The following is a 17638-nucleotide window of genomic DNA, read 5'->3' as shown; positions in this document are numbered from 1 at the left end:
GAATAAACATTAATGATGGAAATAAAAAGAAACCAATATTTAAATTTGGATTTTCCGAAAAGTAAAATGATGCAATGACATTGCCAAGTAAACAATATGATAGGATGCCATGGAGATATACAGTGAATGATGCAATGACATTTCTATACTTTATCTTTTTTTTTATCCTCATAACACGGTTGCAGCATTTTCTTTTCTTTTGAATTATTTTTTTTATCCTCAGAACTTGATTGGTGTAGGTGTGGTTGGATGGGAGAGATTAGATGGAAATTAAAAAGGAGAATTAGGTGTAAAAAGTAAAGAAGAGGAAAGTGAATACTCAATGGGGGGACTGGGGAGAGAAAGTAAACAAAGTCAAAGAGTGTTTGAATTGCCTTCGTGTTTTTTCACGAATTTTAATTTTGCCACATGTAGCATTATTCTTTTAAAAAAAAAAGAACTCTCTCGAATATATAGCGAATGATAGGCTTAAATATGGTATTGGTCCCTGCAAAATAGGCTAGTTTTGGTTTTAGTCCCTGCAAATTTTTTTTATAGTTTTTGGTCCCTGCAAAAATAGGTCAGTTTTGGTTTTAGTCCCTGCAAAATTTTTGTTTTTGGAAATAGTCCCTGACCCCAGTTATGTAATAAAAAAATATTAAAAAATTCTGGAAAAATGAAAAATTAATAAAAAAATTGAAAAAAATATTAAAAAATTCTGGAAAATTGAAAAATTAATAAAAAATTAAAAAATTCTGGAAAATTGAAAAATTAATAAAAATGAAAAAAATTAGAAAAAATTAAAAAATTCTGGAAAAATTAATAAAAATAAAAAATGATTAAAAAAATAAAATAATCTAATAAAATGAAAAATAATGATAAATTCTGAAAAAAATAAAAAAGATTATAAAATTCTGAAAAAAAAAATTCGAAATTTTTTGGAAAAAATTAAAATTCTGGAAAAATGAAATTTTCGAAATTTTAATAAAAATTTTGGAAAATTTAATTAGTATATATGTCGAGCTTAAGTTTTTTCAGTGTATTTATTTCCAAAAAAAATTCCGGGAATTTTGTGTATTTATAAACCGAGAATAAGGGAAAAAATATGTGTATTTATAAACCGAGCTTAGGTTTTTTGTGTATTTTTCGAAATTTCGAAATTTTCATTAGTATTTTTTCCAGGAATTTTTGTGTATTTATAAATCGAGAATAAGGGAAATTTCGAATATATACTAATCAAAATTTCGAAAAATACTAATGAAAATTTCAAAAATTTCATTTTTTTTAAAAATGATTAATCTTTTTAATTTTTTTCGAAAATTTCGAAATTTTTTAGATATTTTCCAGAATTTTTATTTTTCATTAAAATTTTATTTAGAATTTTTCCAGAATTTTTATTAAAATTTCGAAAATTTAATTTTTCCAGAATTTTAATTTTTTTTAGAAAATTTCAAAATTTTATTTTTTCAGAATTTAGCATTATTTTTCATTTTATTAGATTATTTTATTTTTATTAATTTTTCCAGAATTTTTAATTTTTTTCCGTATTTTTTTAAATTTTTTTCCATTTTTATTAATTTTTCAATTTTCCAGAATTTTTTAATATTTTTTTCAATTTTTTTATTAATTTTTCATTTTTCCAGAATTTTTTAATATTTTTATTAATTTTTCAATTTTCCAGAATTTTTTAATATTTTTTTCAATTTTTTTATTAATTTTTCATTTTTCCAGAATTTTTTAAAATTTTTTTAGTTTTTTTATTAATTTTTCATTTTTCCAGAATTTTTGCAGGGACCAAAAACTATAAAAAAAAAATTTGCAGGGACTAAAACCAAAACTGACCTATTTTTGCAGGGATCAAAAACTATAAAAAAAATTTGCAGGGACTAAAACCAAAATTGACCTATTTTTGCAGGGACCAAAAACTATAAAAAAAATTTGCAGGGACTAAAACCAAAACTGACCTATTTTGCAGGGACCAATACCATATTTAAGCCCGAATGATATATAGCGAATTCTCTCGAAGTCCATGTGTTGGATTAAATGGAAAAACAGTTTCTTTGACATTAATCCCAGATTTAGTGGAAAACATGCCGATACTGGTGCTTAGTTACTATATCCTTCGTGATGGCTTCGCGATGATATTATTTCCCTTAAAAAATTACCATATATGAGAATTGACATGACTTTCTGAGTTGAAATTAACAAAATTGATGTATATGCATATTTAACTTCACACAAACCCAATTAAAAGTGAGATTTGCATATAGGCAATTTAAACCTATTTAACTCTATTGCAAGATTGGTTCAGAACATACTTTTCAGAAGAAAAAAAAATTGAATACTCGTATTCCATCTCCTAATTTGTAACCATCAACCTTGATTGATTAATTTTTGTTAATAATATTAATAAATTCTCATACATTGTATAATTTTTTAACAATAGTTTATGTTTAAGCGTGCTTTAAAGACTAAAACCTTATTTAATTAAGTATTATGTAATGTTTTGGTTATATGTGAGATTGAAATTTGTATGTGGGGGTTTGGATAGAGTGTTGGTTCGGGTTTGATGGGTTTATTTTCACATGTCCACAAACCCATAAAAAATGACCCAATCAATAAAAAAAATAGTCTACTCATTGAACATTATTTTATCTGTTGTGGGGTCTCAATTTTTGTTCGAGTGGATAGGCATTTGGTCCTTAAATTTGCATGCATCGATCAATTTAATCTCTCAATTTTTTTGAAATAGCTAAGACGTCCTTGAATTTTATTAATATCAATCAATTTAGTCCCTCCATCAAGTCTCGCCGTTAATAGTGCTGATGTGGAGTTCTAAGTCAGCTTTCAGGTGTACATGGACGAATTTGATCGAATTTTTATTTTTTTGACTTTTTTTAAATGAAAGTCAATACAAATTATTACATTGTCAAATCGATCCATGAATTATTCATTAAAAATCAAGTTGGTCCCTGAATCATATCACTCACTATCAAATCGATCCATGAATTATTTATCTTATCTATCAATTTGATCCTTCATATTGTCAAATAAATGTTTATTTTAGGAATTTGTGAAATAAATGCTAAAAACTAAATGATTGTGAAGAATATGATTCAATTCCATCTCACTTAGGCTAAACCTTGCTCAAAATCTCCTAATTTGGTTACGCATAAGGTGCATATTCTTCATTTTCACCACATTTCACGTTTTTTTTTTATTATTTTGTGATTTCACTGGTTTTGAATTTCATGATTGTTCATGTATTTTTGTTGATTAGTTGCAATGAAAAGACATTCTACTTTGTGTGTTGTTGAAGATTTGATGGATTGTTTAGATCCCATGAAATTGCTGTTTTTTATTATACTTTTCTGGTAAATGATTTTTCCTCAATATATATATGTTTGGAGAGAGAGAGAGAGAGAGAGAGAGAGAGAGAGAGAGAGAGAGAGAGAGAGAGAGAGAGAGAGAGAGAAGAGAGAGAGAGAGAGAGAGAGAGAGAGAGAGAGAGAGAGAGAGAGAGAGAGAGAGAGAGAGAGAGAGAGAGAGAGAGAGAGAGAGAGAGAGAGAGAGAGAGAGAGAGAGAGAGAGAGGTCTGTTTACCGTGGGGTCAAAGATTCCATTTTAGTTGTTACTAAAAGTACTTTACTAAAGCTTTATTTGGATAAACAACTTAATTAAGTGCTTATATTATATGGTATCATGTATAAACTAGGTTTGTCTGGATTGAGTTATTTGAGCTTGTCAACTAGCATAAACACTCTGAGACTGATTGGGAGAACTTTTGAAAACACTTTATGACATGTACATAAGTTGTTTTCAGCTTATTTTCTTTAAGTTCCTTATGTTGTTTTTAGTGCTTTTGAGATGGTTCATATTACATTACTCCGTTGATTGTTTTACCATAGTCTAAAATATCATTTTCTCTCATGCATAACTTAACATATTTGATATTCAAGGGTTAATCAACCCTTTCTTTTTACAGATATTGAAGAAGTAGTAAAAGAACACCCCTAGCAGGGTTGGCCATGTTTCTCGCTAGTACATCAATCAAGGATCGAGTTTGGCTCGATGTCATTAAGGTATTTTTAGTTTTTGTAGGGTTGTGGGCCTACTCCTTGCAATTACAATACACATGCTAAATATGTCGAGAATTATTTTTTTGACATTCATTTTTTCCTATAAGCACATGAAAATGACCAAAAACACTTCAACGGTAGTTAACTCCCGCTGACTTATAACTAGAAAACCGGCAGTAGTTAACTACTGTTGAGTTTTTGTTCATTTCCATGTATTTCTAGGAAACACTGGATGTCAAAAAAGCAAACTTCAAATATGTAATGAGACCATGCAATTATATAGCAACTAAACTGAATAATGGAGACAGTGTTTAGATTGGTCCATATTTCATAAACAAGACTATAAATAGCTTTCAAAATGCTTATTTTTTTAGGACCATTGATGCAAATATAGCATATTATTAAAGAAATTGTTCTACCATTAATGGTGCAAATATAATTTTATTTATTTCTAAATTTCAGCTGAAGTTTGTAACAACATGAATTAATTTCCACAACTACCACCAGGTCCTCCAACTTGGAGAGAAAATCCAACCTCCCCTCTGAAATCTCCATAGTATTCGGCAGAATAGCACTTAGGCTTGTCAGAGTAATTATTCGTTAAATAAGGGCTAGGTCCATAGTCTTTTCTGGACCCATTTTGATATGTAACATGTATAAAAAAACCGGCATGATCAAATACTTTATTGGGAAAAAAACCAGAACCCATTGGTGGACTAAGAGCACCCGTAGTAGTTGTTCTACCACCCCACCCTACTTGATTAGCAGAGGTCAAGTTGGCGAATAAAGATGCCGGAAAATAACCTATACTCTCATTTTCATTAGTAAGCCACCAATTTTTTGTTTTAGGATCCTGAATACATCAACAAATTATATTGGTGAGTATATCATATATAATTTTTTTTGCCAAATTACATGTGAAATTACTCTTTATACTTGCTTGAAAATTTTGGTTGCAAAAAAATCAATAAAAGTTTAATATTTTAAATTATTGTATAACATTTTATAGAAATGACCTGGGTAATAGACAATATGATTTCAATCATTTCTCCACCAACGATAGAGGTTCTGTCAAATCTTCCACCAAGGTAATTATTTTTGCTAGTTTGAACAAAACCTGGACATTGTAAATTGTAGCATCCAGTCTTCTTCAAATCACCTGACTGTCAATTTTCAACATCACATTATAGATTCAAGAAAGAAAAAAAAATTTAGTATTAACCTTAAATGTAAATAAACATTGAAAGAAAGCATGAAAATATTCTCATTGGCCGTAAAGTATACTAAAAAAAATGTATGTGTATAAATTTATAAACTCAAAATTGTGAGAAGAAATAAAAGGGTAACAACAATTCTTACCGACCATACTGCATACAAATGAGTTCCATCATCGTTGTATAGTTTTGGAGCCACCTATATTGACAAATCATACATAAATAATTTTGGTTGAAAACTATATTTTATGATAACGTTTTTTTTAATATAAATCAACAATATAAAACTCACATGCCATCCAATACCAATTAAATCTGTGCTATTTGTAGGTCCATTTTGAACCCACATCATAGCTGCACTTGATTGATACTTCTCAACTTTAAAATTATAAACACTACTTGTTCCACCAACTCCATAATAAGAACCATCATCAGGATTTGTTGCAAGTGTTACTTTTGCAACCTATAAATACATATATTCATATTAAGATTGTATAGTTGAAATATTTATAAACTTACCAGTAGTATTTAAATTGATAGGTACAAATAAAAACATACATTTTTTTTTTTTGAAGGAAAAATAAAAACATACATGGTTACCAGGATTGTTTCCAAACATAACTTCGTTAAAAAATGATTTGCCTCGGATGAGGTCATCTTTCATTGTCCTCCTAATAGGAACAGTTCCAGTGGGACATTGGTCATTCTCAAGCCCAAATATAGCCTTATTTGATGAATTCTTCGTACTAGTTGTTTTGATTCTATTTAGAAAGCTGGGTTTTCTCTATAGTTATGAAAACAAAAATAAATAAACATACCATTTAAACTAAAATGTATTCATATTTTTGTCGTTAAATTTAATTGGACGCATACCTGCAACTTATGATTCATAAGTAAAGGATGGTCAAAGGCTGGTTGCTTATCAATATCAATGCAATCAAGAATGTATCCATATTTTGTCTATAGAAACCATAATTAAACAAAAGAAAATTTATTAAGCCATGTACTAAGATCAAGTTCAACAAAAGAATAATATTGTGACATATAAGAAGAGTATGAAATACATGAATACTCTTGACAGGAGTCTTATTAATAAGTTTTAGCTCTTTCTCTAGGTTTAGATCCTCTTTCACCTTGCTTTGCATACTATCAATTCGATGACTAGAAATGCTAGCCACCAAACACATGAAAAAAAATAGTATATTGATCATTTTTTTTTTTATTATCTTGTAAAATAAAGTGAATTAATGGTAGATCATAGTTTCGTATTCTTGCTTTTTATAATATTCTTGATGGTACTGAATTTTGGTAAAAGGCATAAGTTCATGAATGCAAAGTACTTTCATATTTTGAATTCCTATTTTCGATCGTTTGATGTTTACTCATTTACTATCTCTCTATGCTAGATACTAATGATTTAAGAAAAATAATTATAATGACATTGACTTTGAATTTTAGTGAAATGCAAGTTCATAAATGTAAAGTAATCTCATCTTTTGACCAACTTTTCCTCTTCTGATTATCTTGATAATAATTAATCCTTTCATTCAAGGAATGTCTCTGCTAACACATCAACAGTACAATCATTTACCATTGTATACTGGACTAGACTAGATACAAATTATTCAAGAGAAATATTAGCGATATTGGCACCAAACTTTTGTAAAATTATTAGGGAAAAATACACTAACCTCCCCAAAACTTTGTCTATATGTAACTCACCCTCCTCTATTTTATGATAAACTCTTCTATAGACACAACCACAAATGATAAATATTTAAACACACTCACATTAAATGCAAAAATTAAATGAGAATAAAACTAAATAATGTTGATTGATGCGATTTTTTTTTTGTACAGTTGATTGATGTGATTTAATTATTTTTATTTTCAAATTTTCCATTTTATGTAAGTGTGCCCAAATATATTTTTTTTTGTTGAGGAAAGTGTGCCCAAATATTTGTCAATGTGCCGTTAAAATATATTAGAAACGTTTCTTCACTCCTTTTTTCATTCAACTGCATCACACGAAACCTTTCCTTCTCGCAACTTTTTCGTTCTAACCTAAAACTTCATTAACAGCACAACCAATGTGTTTGATATGGTTGTTATTTTTCTTACATCTTTGTCGAGAATTTTTGGATCATATAATTTAACAAACAAATATTGTAGAATGTAGGCAACAATAATCAAAGCAAATTATCATTGATTGAGTTTCTCAAACAGCTCATCATCAGAGTTGCTCAACAAAAAGGATTGTACTAAATAAATGATTTTTTTTTTTTACGAAGAGCAAATAAAAGGGATATTGTTCATTTGTATTACGTAGCTTGTGTATGAGTCCCGGCGGAATAACTAATACACAGGTGTGCTGCTTTTTTTTTTTTTTTTTTGGGGATATTCTTCAAAGAAAAATAGTCTCAAGTCGCAACTATGTTAGTAGAGTATGAAATAAAAGAAAACAAAAATAAATGATAAAGATGTGAAAAGATTCCAACAATGGCTGAAACATTCGGTGGTTCAGTGGAGGAAAATAGTTTTCATCAATACAAAAAAGTGTTTTTATTTTTACTAGCGTCCAGACGGGCACTCCCGTGCCCGTCTGTCTGCTTTTTCTAATGCGCTAACGTATTGATAGAGAGATATAAATATAATTTTAGTGAATAAGGTTAGCCAATAACACCCTTAAAAAAAAGTTAGCCAATACTCCCTCCTGTCTCAAATGTAAGAAACTTTTCACTTTTTAGGTTCATTCAGGGAGTAATTTGTTAATTTGAAATTAGTGACTATTGTTGTGAATATCATAATGGATATGACAAACGAATCATTAAATGATACAGTTAATAAATCACTACTTACATTGGAAAGAGAAGCACACAAAAAAAAGTACCATTGAAGAATGTTCTCCACCATCGATGTTCATACTCATACATATACAGAGTTTTCTTTGTATGATCTGAAAGTTTGAAAGGAAACTTAACAGAGAAGTACTTTAGTTATTGTGTCTCACTGCCCTGATGGTATTAGCCCACAATCCATAACTGAAACTTAAGTTGGACATTCAAATTTAAAATTGTAAAATAGATTAAATATATAACATTCACCAATGATTTCACAATCCGTACAAATAGTCGATTGTCCAATTTAGAGTAAGAAGAAATGGACATCATTTAATAATTTTGAAAAGGAAAATGGAAAGAAAAAATTATGCCCACTTTATTAATAGTTATAGATTAATAAAAAGATCATACATGTACTTGATATAAAAAAATTGATCTTGATAAAGAAGGTAAGATGATATATGTCCACTTTCCATACAAATACACTACCGAGTTATGATCAATCAACATTAAAAATAATTGTGCTCGTCAAAAAAAAAAAATCAAAGAAAAACCCATATTTGGATAAATAACACTTTCACTATGTTGTAGTAATGTTAATCATACTTTTGGCACCGTACCAAATTGTGTTATAATACTTGATCGTTCACATCTTCATCTCATCACTTATAGGCCGGTCTTTTTTCCTATTATTTTCACATGCTCTTAAAATTTCCAACTATCTAAAAGAAATAAGTGAGAAACAAAATTGGTATGAGAGGATTTCTTTTTGATGAAGAATAACAGGCTGTAACAAAAATCAACAAATAACGGGATAAATGAGCATATAAAAAAGTGAATAAGAATAATAGAAGAAAGGAAAAAAATTGAAGAAATCCCTACCGTCGTCATGGTGGCACCGTCACCTATGTGATAACTCGTTGTGCTCACAATGACTTCTCCGTGGCCAATGCACCACACCGCTTCTTTTCAAAGGTGGCAAAGGACACCACTACCTTTCCCCTTTTTCTCATCTCCCTATCTTGAAGGTGAAAACCCAACATTCCAACACCGAATCTGTGCAGCTATCGCAGCCCTGCCTCATGTACCACATATACTAATCTCATTTTTTACATATTAAGGTTGTTGCCATGCTCCATCGTTATTCTCTATTTCTGCATATTATAGTTTTATGAATCGAGTGAGCGAGTATGAAGGGTAACCATTTTTTCCAGTTATGAAGGATAAGCATTCCATTTTGAAAGTAGAAATAATGTAAGTTGAAGTTAAAAGATGTGTGGGTTCAATTAGTGTAAATTATAAATTATACTCCTATATAATTTGTAATAATTTTTGTTAATGAAAACGAAGTTAGGCCCTACAGTGAGGGGGTGGTTATAACTATCATGTAGAAGAAAAAAACTAAGAAATGAAAATCATTTAAAAAAATTGACAATTTGATAAATAAAATTACCAATTTGCAGTCGATAAATGTTGTGAAGCGATCATCATTTGTTCATATGATTTAAACTTGATTGAAGAACCCTTTTATCTCTTAGATTTAGATGTTACTCATGCAATTACTCATGGTTTCATCAATATAATGAAAAAGATTTTGATTTTTTATATCTACTCACATTGATCCCCACCATTCTTTTTAAGCAAGCCTTTTCACTTTTGAGCCCTTGTGCTTTCACATTTGGATACACTGGTGTGTCTATGAATTGGAACTGCAAAATAGTAATCAATAATCAATTGTAGAAATTATAAGCAGAAGGGTTCACCAAAAACAAATTATAAGAAGATAACCAAGGGGATGTAAATGCCAAACGTTAAGTCTATGCAAGAAAGTAGATATCCTTGAGAAATTGTAGAAATAATGATTATGAGTGATGTCTATTGTATGAAAGCAAGTTTGTGGATAATGAAACTACCATGAATCAGTTATTGTCTTATTCTCTGTGATGTCGTGAATGCTGTCTAACCATCTCATTCTTTTTATAACTTACCGTTTTAAATAAATAAACCACCCAATTCTCACTTTTCAAATTTTATTTGCAATTGTTGTTTCTTAACTTGAAGGGTAAAGTAGGTAGAAAAATAGGCTACACCAAATCAATGTATTGCCTTTATTAATAGGTATAGATAAACGGTGTTATTAAGTTCCAAATGCATGTGTTTATCTATTTCAAAATACTTTAAGGGAGATTAGTGTCTATTCAAAAATTAGAGGAGATGTCTATCATTCAAAGAAACCTTAGGAGAGATTAGTGTAATTTTCCGAAACTATTAAGGTCGTTATTCTAGATTGGGCGAGGATCAAGCCCAATTTACTAACAAAATTGCTCTTCTCCCATCAAAATTTCTTCACTCTTATACAAACTGACAAAAATAAATCCGGCGTGACTTAAGCCACGCATGTGTTAAACACAACGTGACTTAAGTCATGTTGCATCCAGCGTGAGTTAACTCACGCTTATTACAAGTCAACGTGAGTTAACTCACGTATGTTATAATTCAGCGTGAGTTAAGTCACGTGGAGCTTGTGTCTAGTACCAGAACAGTTGTTCTGGTTTTTTCCCCTAATTTTTGTCATTCATTCATACTTCTATACGTCCATTCTTTCATTTTCATCCATTCATTCATTCAATCATACATATATTCATTCATTCATTCATTCATAATTAACATACTGCATAATAAAACCAAAAATAAAGCAAAATTAAACTGATAAACTAATTAAAATGTCATCAAAATGTGCACTGATGGTCGTGTAAATATAATACATTAAAATCTGCCATAATGTCATAAAAATAACTACGTACAAACATACTAATGTCCTAAAAACGGTAGAACAAGACCCTACGCCTCCTATGCACTATGGCTCCTAGTCATCCTCTGCGGAACCGACTCCTCCTGCAGCATGCTATACTTCGACCGGATGCCCTCCATAATGCCGGCAACGAGAGGATTTGAAAACACATCAGCCCGTGCACAACTGGTAGCAGTCTCCCTCTCTAATAACCTAATTCAATCAGGCCTCTGAGACATATCTACACAACATTTCAATAAACGAAAAATCATTGAATTTTTTCAAAGGGACATTGTGTCATTTCTAACTATTCAACAACAACTGTTAAATTTCGACAGTGTTATTTCAATATTAACAATGCGAAAAACAAACAAATTTTCATTGAGACATTTTATCAAACATCTAGAGTTCAACCCAATTACTAACAATTCCTAACTCTAACCAACCACATTTCAATCAAACCTACTCTAATCAACTTATAAACAACAATTTATAACTTAATTCATAAAAAAAACTAACATGTAAACCAAATTTCTAAAAACCTAAAAATGAAAAATTCTTCAAAAACACCAAAATTTAAACCAAAAAAGGCAATGCAAATGCTTACTTGATTTTATTGGAGAAATTGACTTTGAATGACACAAGAATGACGAAAATCACACTTGAAGGGTTTAAAATCGCACTTGATGAAGTTTTGGAATGTTTAGAAAGTGAATGGTTGTGTTACTGAGTTGCTGTTCTATAACAACACGCAACGTGAGTTAAGTCACACTGAGTTTACAACCAGCGTGAGTTAACTCACGCTGAAAGTCACGCATCATGAGTTAAGGCACGTTGGATTTACAACCTACGTGAGTTAACTCACGCTGTAAGTACCGAGCGTCACTTAAGTCACACATAGGTATTTTCCTTCGTTCAATTGAGATTTGAGTGTTTTTTAATAGGAGAAGAGCAATTTTCATTAACTAATAGATTGGGTTACCCTGTAAGATCCCAATATTTTATTTTATTTTTATGCTAAAGTATTTTATCATAATTTGACGTAAAAAAAATTTATCAGTATAATTTATTGAATGATGATATTATTTTTCTCTTAATAAAAAATATTTTCGAATTTTTATTTTATTATATAGTTGAATCCTCGTTCCTAATTATTTAGTTGATGTCTTATTTTATTTTATTTTATCTTACCTTTATGCTAAAGTAACATATCTTAATTTGACATAAGATAATTTATGTCTATGAGTATTTAAGTGATAGCATATCTTTATATTTTTTTTTTTTTTATATTCAATCAAGTTAAAACTACAAGTAATTTAACGGAGTCCCCATTTTATTTTAATTCATTTTGGAAACAGATAGGAATAATAATTTTCTTTCTCCTTCGAAAAAATAATAATTTTCTTTATAAAAAAGTGTGAGCAATAAATGGTATGGTTAAGATAATTAATTTTATTAGACAAGGAGAGGATGACAACTAGGAGGTAACCAAGAGAATATATATGTATCAGTTCTGTTATAGATTTTTAATGCAATGACCAGGGCCGGACTTTGGGGAGTGCAAGAAGCGCTACCGAACCGAGCCTCTAAAAACTATGGGCTTCAAAAAAAATTATAATACCTACCCCTATTGAAAGAATCACAACAACTATTTCTCTTTCGCATAAACTATTCGTTTTCCCCTTTCCTACACGTAGGAGTGACATTCCAAACGACACCGTTAGGTAAATTTCACCTCTCTTTCACTTAATTTTATTTCGTTTTGTTTCGTGTTTAAAAGTTCTTCTGATTCTGAATTGCGCGTTTTGATTTTACTGGAACCTATTTTAAAAATAGAACTGAACCTCCTATTTCATAGGAACGACCCTGACAATGACTATGATGCCTATTATTATTTAGGAAGAGATATTTACTTGTTGCACCACGTACCCGTTCTTGATGTACATGCATATGACTGATTTCCATTTTGCATTGTCATTATCCATTTACTATATAATAATAAGTAATTACATGTTAGTAAAATAAAATAAAAAGGGGACACGTTCTTCAGTTCAGAATAAGTAGTGCCTGTATTTGGAAGTAAATTGCAACTTCCATTCCTAGTTGACATTCTAGCTCCACTTTTTGGAGAAGGAGTCAATAGAGGGATTATTATTTATAACAACTCTCCATTATTCCTTCACCCATTCCACGATCAGTAACAAGAAAATTTTGAATGAAACTTAGAGGGAGACTTGAAGGAGAAAGAAAGGAGAAGAAAACCTTAAAGACTAGCAATTGAACCTCAAGTAAGAATGTTTCCCCATTTGTTATCCCATCTCATTACTAATTTATCATTAGAGAATTCAATCGTTCTTGTGTCATGGTTTAGTTTATGGAAAATTCTAGAGTTACAGGAAACAATTTTAAAGGCAAATTTTAGCTATGAGTTTATTTAGAGTATAATAAATATGAAGGTCTAAGTTAGCAAAAGTGCACCTTTTCGTTTGGACAAAAAAACCAATTAATTAGAATTCATAGAAGAGCGAGCTATTGTTAAACTTACATTGTACTTGACAAGAAGTACAGTTATGTAACAAATGAGCTGATAAAGCTATTTGTCTGAATTCTTGATAGATTAATTATATCATTTCTTGTAAATTCTTTTAAATGTTTATAACTCTGATGTGCCATATAGTTATATGCATTGTTTTTTATCTCCATAAATTCAGAAGTGGCTCAATCTGTTAGAAATTTGATGTGATTGGGAGGTTCCAATGCAGATTTCGTGGATGGAAATGTTTTTACAAAAAGGAACAGAAACTACTGCACCTGTGTCGATGACTCCTGTTGCTGGTACTACTGGACTTGGGGTTTTTGATGTCACTGTCAAAAGGAAGTGCTCGGCAATCTGATGCGAGTGCTCTAAATGTTGGTGTTCTCCGTCTAGTACCAACTTTGGAAGTGTTTCCCTTGTTGGCAGACCCAAAATTGTAAGGATGGTTGTGGAATGTGCTGGCTCGCTCCTCTTAGATTGAAATATACAGTTACCACTGTGTTAGCTTGTTAAGCTTGCATGGTCAGGTTACAAATACCTGCAATCAGAAAGCCTGTCTTTCTCTAATTCTCCTCTGCACCAATTTCTACCATTGATATTTGCGGCTTCTTTGGCTGCTTTACAGTCATAATAACAATGAATGTGTCATGCAGGTTGTTCTCGTTGCAAACTCACTTCCTGCTTTGAATGATGTGACTGCAATGGAGCTTCCTGATATTGTAGCTGAGGCTGCCAATGTATGTCTATCTTTGTGAACTCTTATCGGTCTCTATTTTTATTTTTTTCATGTTTAGGGAGACTGTTTAAAAACTCAATTGAATGTCTTTATAATGTTCAGTTATTTCTATTTGTAATCCCCTCCCCGTCCCCTTCCCTAAGTCATTATGATTAATGAAGAACCCCCTTGGATTTAAAGTTTATTCAAATTTTCTAGATACATATTCAGAATTTAAAGTTAATTCACATATTCAGAATATTGAAGAAATTTGTTTTTATTGATTAAAAATCTCCATTGCACCCAGATATTCGAGAGACTTGGTTCTTTTTCAATAAATAAACTGCTCTGCCAAAACTCAGGATGATCCTCAATAATCTTCCTTTACTCAGCTTATCATCTCTCACTCTCTAAATGTCTCCCTAATAAAGTCGCCATTCCAGCTATACCTAACACATTATACCCAATACATCTGTGCTCTGAAAACCTCAATTTACTAATGCACTGATTTTAATGGAAGCCAACACCTTCACTAAATCATGTTTGTGTTTTCAAATAATTTATTCCTTCTTCACTACATGTAAACTATCCTTTCATTTTGTCAATTCTTCAATCTAATAAAATGGCTGCATTGATTTATGAAAGGGGATATGATATTTATATTTTATTTTCTTGTCTTGTAGACCTTCCTTTGCCATTAGAATAAAGTGGCATAGCATTCAACATGAGTTAAAAAAATGATGATTAGAGGTCATTTTTACGATGTCAAGTATCTCCAGAAAAAGAGTCGTCAGAAGTTCCCGTTATCATAAACCTTATTTTTTTTTTACAATAATCATTGACCTTATTTTAAATGTCTATTTGTTGATGTTATTATGAAATTTTAATATAATCCTTCGGTGGAACTAATCTTTTTGTTTTTAGCATTGTCACATTCTAAGGCAAGCTGCTGAGGCTGGAGGCTTGCTTGTGGAAGCAATGATAGCTCAAAGAAAATTCATCTTCGGTCCCCTTGATGGTTGTTGAGAATGGGTGTAGTAGTCCATGTATAGACTTTGGAAAATTACGCTGACCTCCCCTAAGGTATGTGTAAATGTAACCAAAATCCCCTCTATTTTTCTACTGATCACAAACCTCCCTTATCTGTTGGATAAATCACCTTTGGAACCCCTCAATCTAACATTGTTATTTGGCGACTTGTGACTTTCTTATGTAATTTAAAACGCTTCTTCTCTTCCATTTAATCACCTGAACATGAAACTCTCCCTTTGTAAATCACTCAATACAATGTTCCCTCGTATGACTCTGCTTTTGGCTTATTAAAAGTGTATTTTTTAATTGCTTAAAGTCTTTTATATGACTGAAAGTATGAATGACAACAAACAAAAGAACTCGCTCCGGCCTTTTAATTATACCGAACCCAAATAACCTAAACGCATCCTTTTTTGTTCTCTCATTAACATTTGATTGAAAAATTGATAAGCAAGTTCAACCAAATTAAAATACACTCATTAAAGATGTTGTGATGACAAGTATCAAATTAGAAGACAATACCAAAATTGAATGGACCCAAAGTGTGGTTTTAATTCACATATAATGAGAAAGATTAATTTCAATGCAGCTTTCTCTTGTTGACCAGAGAACACATTCTCCCCACCTGTTACTCAAACTGCAATTAAACGATTGCGGTAGGGGAGGTTATTGATATATGAGAAAATAGGGGTTGTTGTATTTGCATCAACCTCAAGAGAGGTCAATTCACATGGTTTCTCTTTCCCGTCATTCATCCATATCTAAAATTATCACATGTTTTCTACCCTTGATCAATATTTCGTCAACCATTATTTTCAAGACTTCCATGTTTTTGTAAATGTTTGTGTATATGTTGTATGCAATCACATTGCGGCAGTTGTCTGTCTTTCGAAAATCGAAAACTATGGTTTATGCTTATCGTTTGACCTGAAAGTGTTTAGGGAACTAAACCAAACACATTAGCATTTGTGTTGGGTTGAGTAGTGGGCAACCGCTACCGTTATTTTTAAAAGCTCCAATGTGTAGCTTCTGGTCTATTGTGATTTTCCACCATGATTTTGGAGTTTTTGAAACACTCTTGAACTGCCAACTCGCATTCTAATAGTTTGGTTATTCTTCTTTTTGATTTTATATTTATCTTTTCTTAACACTTTTTGCAGTTTGCGATGGTGAAACATCTGAGATTGGCTGAAAACTTGATTAAAGGGAACATATACGACTGTATTTGCAAATACCAAGCTGATTGTATATTTTTTAGATTCTAGGTGAAGGAGCACGTTCAAATTTGACCTTACATTTGCCTTTTGTTTTTGTAAAGTTGCAAGTTTTATGAGTAGAGATTTTCAACTGTATGCCCAAATGGAACTTGTGGGGAAATAACAGCTCCTTTTGACTGCCATATTTTCCATAAATATATTTTGGATGCTTGACACGGGATTCTCTCTAGTCACTGCAAAGTTTCAGCAAGAAAAAGAATGCACACAGTAAATAAAATATTAGAAAGACAATGAAATAAAATACTTTGAAAAATATTTTATTTACCGACACTTTCTATTTACTAGAGAGAGGATGCAGACCACCACATTTTTGCTTTCTTTTTTCTTCCCCCGATTAACAGCCACCCTCTTTGATCCCCTCACAACTCAAATTTTGGTTGCAATTGAAATGCAAGTAGAGAGCAATTGAGCTCTCCATGTCTAATGTAGACACCACTTTCATCAAATCTTTTGCCCGCTCAAGCACCATATGGACATCGTGACTCCATTCGCTTCATTAATCAAGGGTAAAATTGGAAATAAAATAGGCTACACCAAAAGTGGGTTTTGCTTTTATTAATAGTTGGGTATTGCTAACTAGCGCTCCAAAGGGCAATGGTTAAGGAATCCATAAATAAAAGTTTTGTATTGAAAACATAAGTTTTTTACTTTTTGATCCAGTAATAATTACACCAAATTTTATAAAGACTTGTTTTAGTTCCTTAACCAATTCCCAGGGCATTAGTTAACATTCTCCTCAATAGTTATAGATTATTGTACTTGTGAACCATTGAGTATGAGTATGAGTATGATGAAGCTATTTCTTGTGAAGCATAAACCCACGAAGCCATCGTGAATGTGTATTGTGGTCAACCCTATTTGAATGACTTCCGTTATTTCACCTATATTTTCATAAAAACTTGTTTTTCATTGGCCAGTTTCCTTTTCGTGATCAAATTGGGATAAAGTAGTCGCTATATATAGTAGCATTGCTGAAAAACAATGCAAATCATTTAAAATACAAAAGATTTGTATACCCACACAATGTTGATGTTGAACTTGAGAACATGGACCTAACACTTGAGAAACACATTCGTTTCGCTCTCTTTTTATTTAATTTCCGTAATTCTCGCAAGTTGTTATTTTGTTAGGAGTTAGTCATTGTTTAAATACATTATTTGTACTTGTGAACCATT

The 17638-nt window shown here is 31.0% G+C and overlaps 1 protein-coding gene across 1 annotated transcript; it reads right to left on the bottom strand.

The window, feature by feature from the left end:
* Positions 1–4492: 4492 nt before the first annotated feature.
* Positions 4493–6500, bottom strand: LOC146923799 (protein neprosin-like). Its single transcript, XM_085710904.1, has 7 exons — positions 6337–6500; positions 6146–6232; positions 5865–6056; positions 5565–5735; positions 5418–5471; positions 5075–5221; positions 4493–4911 (listed from the first exon to the last, which is right to left on the bottom strand). The coding sequence occupies exons 1-7, from the start codon at positions 6481–6483 to the stop codon at positions 4543–4545; spliced, it is 1167 nt and encodes a 388-aa protein (XP_085567030.1). The 5' UTR covers positions 6484–6500; the 3' UTR covers positions 4493–4542.
* Positions 6501–17638: the final 11138 nt, after the last annotated feature.

Source organism: Medicago sativa, chromosome 5, assembly GCF_051527215.1.
Source record: "Medicago sativa cultivar Bolivia chromosome 5, Bolivia_mono, whole genome shotgun sequence".
NCBI lineage: Eukaryota > Viridiplantae > Streptophyta > Magnoliopsida > Fabales > Fabaceae > Medicago > Medicago sativa.
The sequence above is the reverse complement of the archived record's forward strand: the minus strand, read 5'-3'. Positions and strand labels throughout refer to the sequence as shown.

Excerpts from the sequence above, each read along its gene's own strand:
- LOC146923799 (XM_085710904.1), bottom strand. The coding sequence starts at position 6,483 with ATGATCAATATACTATTTTTTTTCATGTGTTTGGTGGCTAGCATTTCT. Across the intron at positions 5,472-5,564 it reads TAATTGGTATTGGATGGCAT|GTGGCTCCAAAACTATACAA; the intron begins GTGAGTTTTATA and ends TTGTCAATATAG. Across the intron at positions 5,222-5,417 it reads ATTTGTATGCAGTATGGTCG|TCAGGTGATTTGAAGAAGAC; the intron begins GTAAGAATTGTT and ends GAAAATTGACAG.